At 51.7% G+C, this 1,430-nt stretch overlaps 1 protein-coding gene across 1 annotated transcript; it reads left to right on the top strand.

Annotated features, from left to right (window-relative positions):
* Positions 1-2: 2 nt before the first annotated feature.
* TraAM80_02569 (putative calpain-like cysteine peptidase) lies at positions 3-1,430 on the top strand (the record flags this gene model as incomplete). Its single annotated transcript, XM_029379568.1, has 1 exon — positions 3-1,430. A coding segment is annotated over one exon (1,428 nt), but the record flags the coding sequence as incomplete, so codon positions are not given.

The raw sequence follows: 1,430 nt of genomic DNA, 5'->3' as shown, positions 1-1,430 counted from the left end.
CTGGCGGCAACCCCACCAGTGTGACCTGGCGCAAGAATCCCCTGTACTGCGTCAGAAACACTGGAACAGAACCTGTTTCCTTTGTAGTCATTATAAAGCACAATGACCAACGTCGTTTTTGGACTCCAGAGGAGGAGGACCTGATGTACACACAGTGCGGAATTGTTGTTTGCCAGTACACCTATGCTCAGAAGATCTCCACCTACTTCATCACCGGCAATAACCACAGGCCCATTCACAAGAGTTTGTTTCTCAATACTCGTGAAGTGACGAGCACCGTTACATTTCCTCCCGATTCCCTGTGCTACCTTGTCCCTTCATGCATGAAGAAGGGAGCTGAAGCGAAGTTTACCTTCGCGCTGTACAGAATGAAGAATCATGACTACACTCAACTGCAAGTAGAGCGACTTTCTATTCCTGGTATGACGTGGGACAACCCGATACAAACTACAGTTGAGCTTCAAATGCGCACGAGAAATCGTGTGGACTTTTATGTGGATCAAGAAACAGACATTCACATTCTGATGCATCAACTAAAACCTTACGTGAGCCCGAAAACAGGCGGTGACGCCATGGCCGAGGACTACATGGGCATGTACTTGTACGATGACGCGGATCGGAAAATTGGTGGAGTGCACGCCGCGACAAACTTTAGGGAGACAGCGATCGTCTACCACCTTCCCCGAAGTGGACGCTACGCTCTCTCTGTTACATGTCCACGTGGTACGGGAACTGTTCCTGCGCTGATTACGTTTGTTGGCTCTTCCCCGGCCAACACTCGTATCGTCGATGCCCCAGAGGATGCCGGCATGTTTGACGATGAGGACGACATTATCGAAGAGGGAGATGATTCCGCGCTTAGAAACAACCCCATCGATTACACTCCGAACAACATTCCTCCGGCCAAGATTATGGAGGTGCCTGACAGCACAACGCCCTTCGAGGACAAGCGGTTCATGGTGGACAACAAGGCCATCACCAATGACCCGTGGATCCACATTGGTGACTTGTACCCGGAAGGCAAGAAACTGCCGCTCCTTCCCGATAAGCTGGGCCGAGACCAGTTTGAGCAGGGCAGTCACTTTGAGTGCTGCTGCTTGGCCGCCTTCGCTGCATTTGTGGACCACCACCCCGATGTAATCCGCAACTTGTTTATAACTAAGAAGGTGCGAAAGGACGGCCGCTACACCTTCCAGTTCCACAGGTATGGTCAGTGGATGAAGGTGGAAATTGACGACCGCATCCCGCTGCTGGAGAAGCAGACCCTCTTCTGTCGTTCCCCTACCCGCCATTGGTGGCCCTTGTTGTTGGAGAAGGCGTACGCAAAGTTTTATACCCTGTACCAGAACGTTGAGGGGTGCACACTGCAGGAGTTGTACTACGACTTTACTGGATGCCCCGTGGTGAGCATCCCGACCGATCTGAAACTT

The sequence above is a fragment of the Trypanosoma rangeli genome (assembly GCF_003719475.1).
Source record: "Trypanosoma rangeli strain AM80 chromosome Unknown Tra_15.4_contig_00060, whole genome shotgun sequence".
Classification (NCBI taxonomy): Eukaryota; Euglenozoa; class Kinetoplastea; order Trypanosomatida; family Trypanosomatidae; genus Trypanosoma; species Trypanosoma rangeli.
The sequence above is the reverse complement of the archived record's forward strand: the minus strand, read 5'-3'. Positions and strand labels throughout refer to the sequence as shown.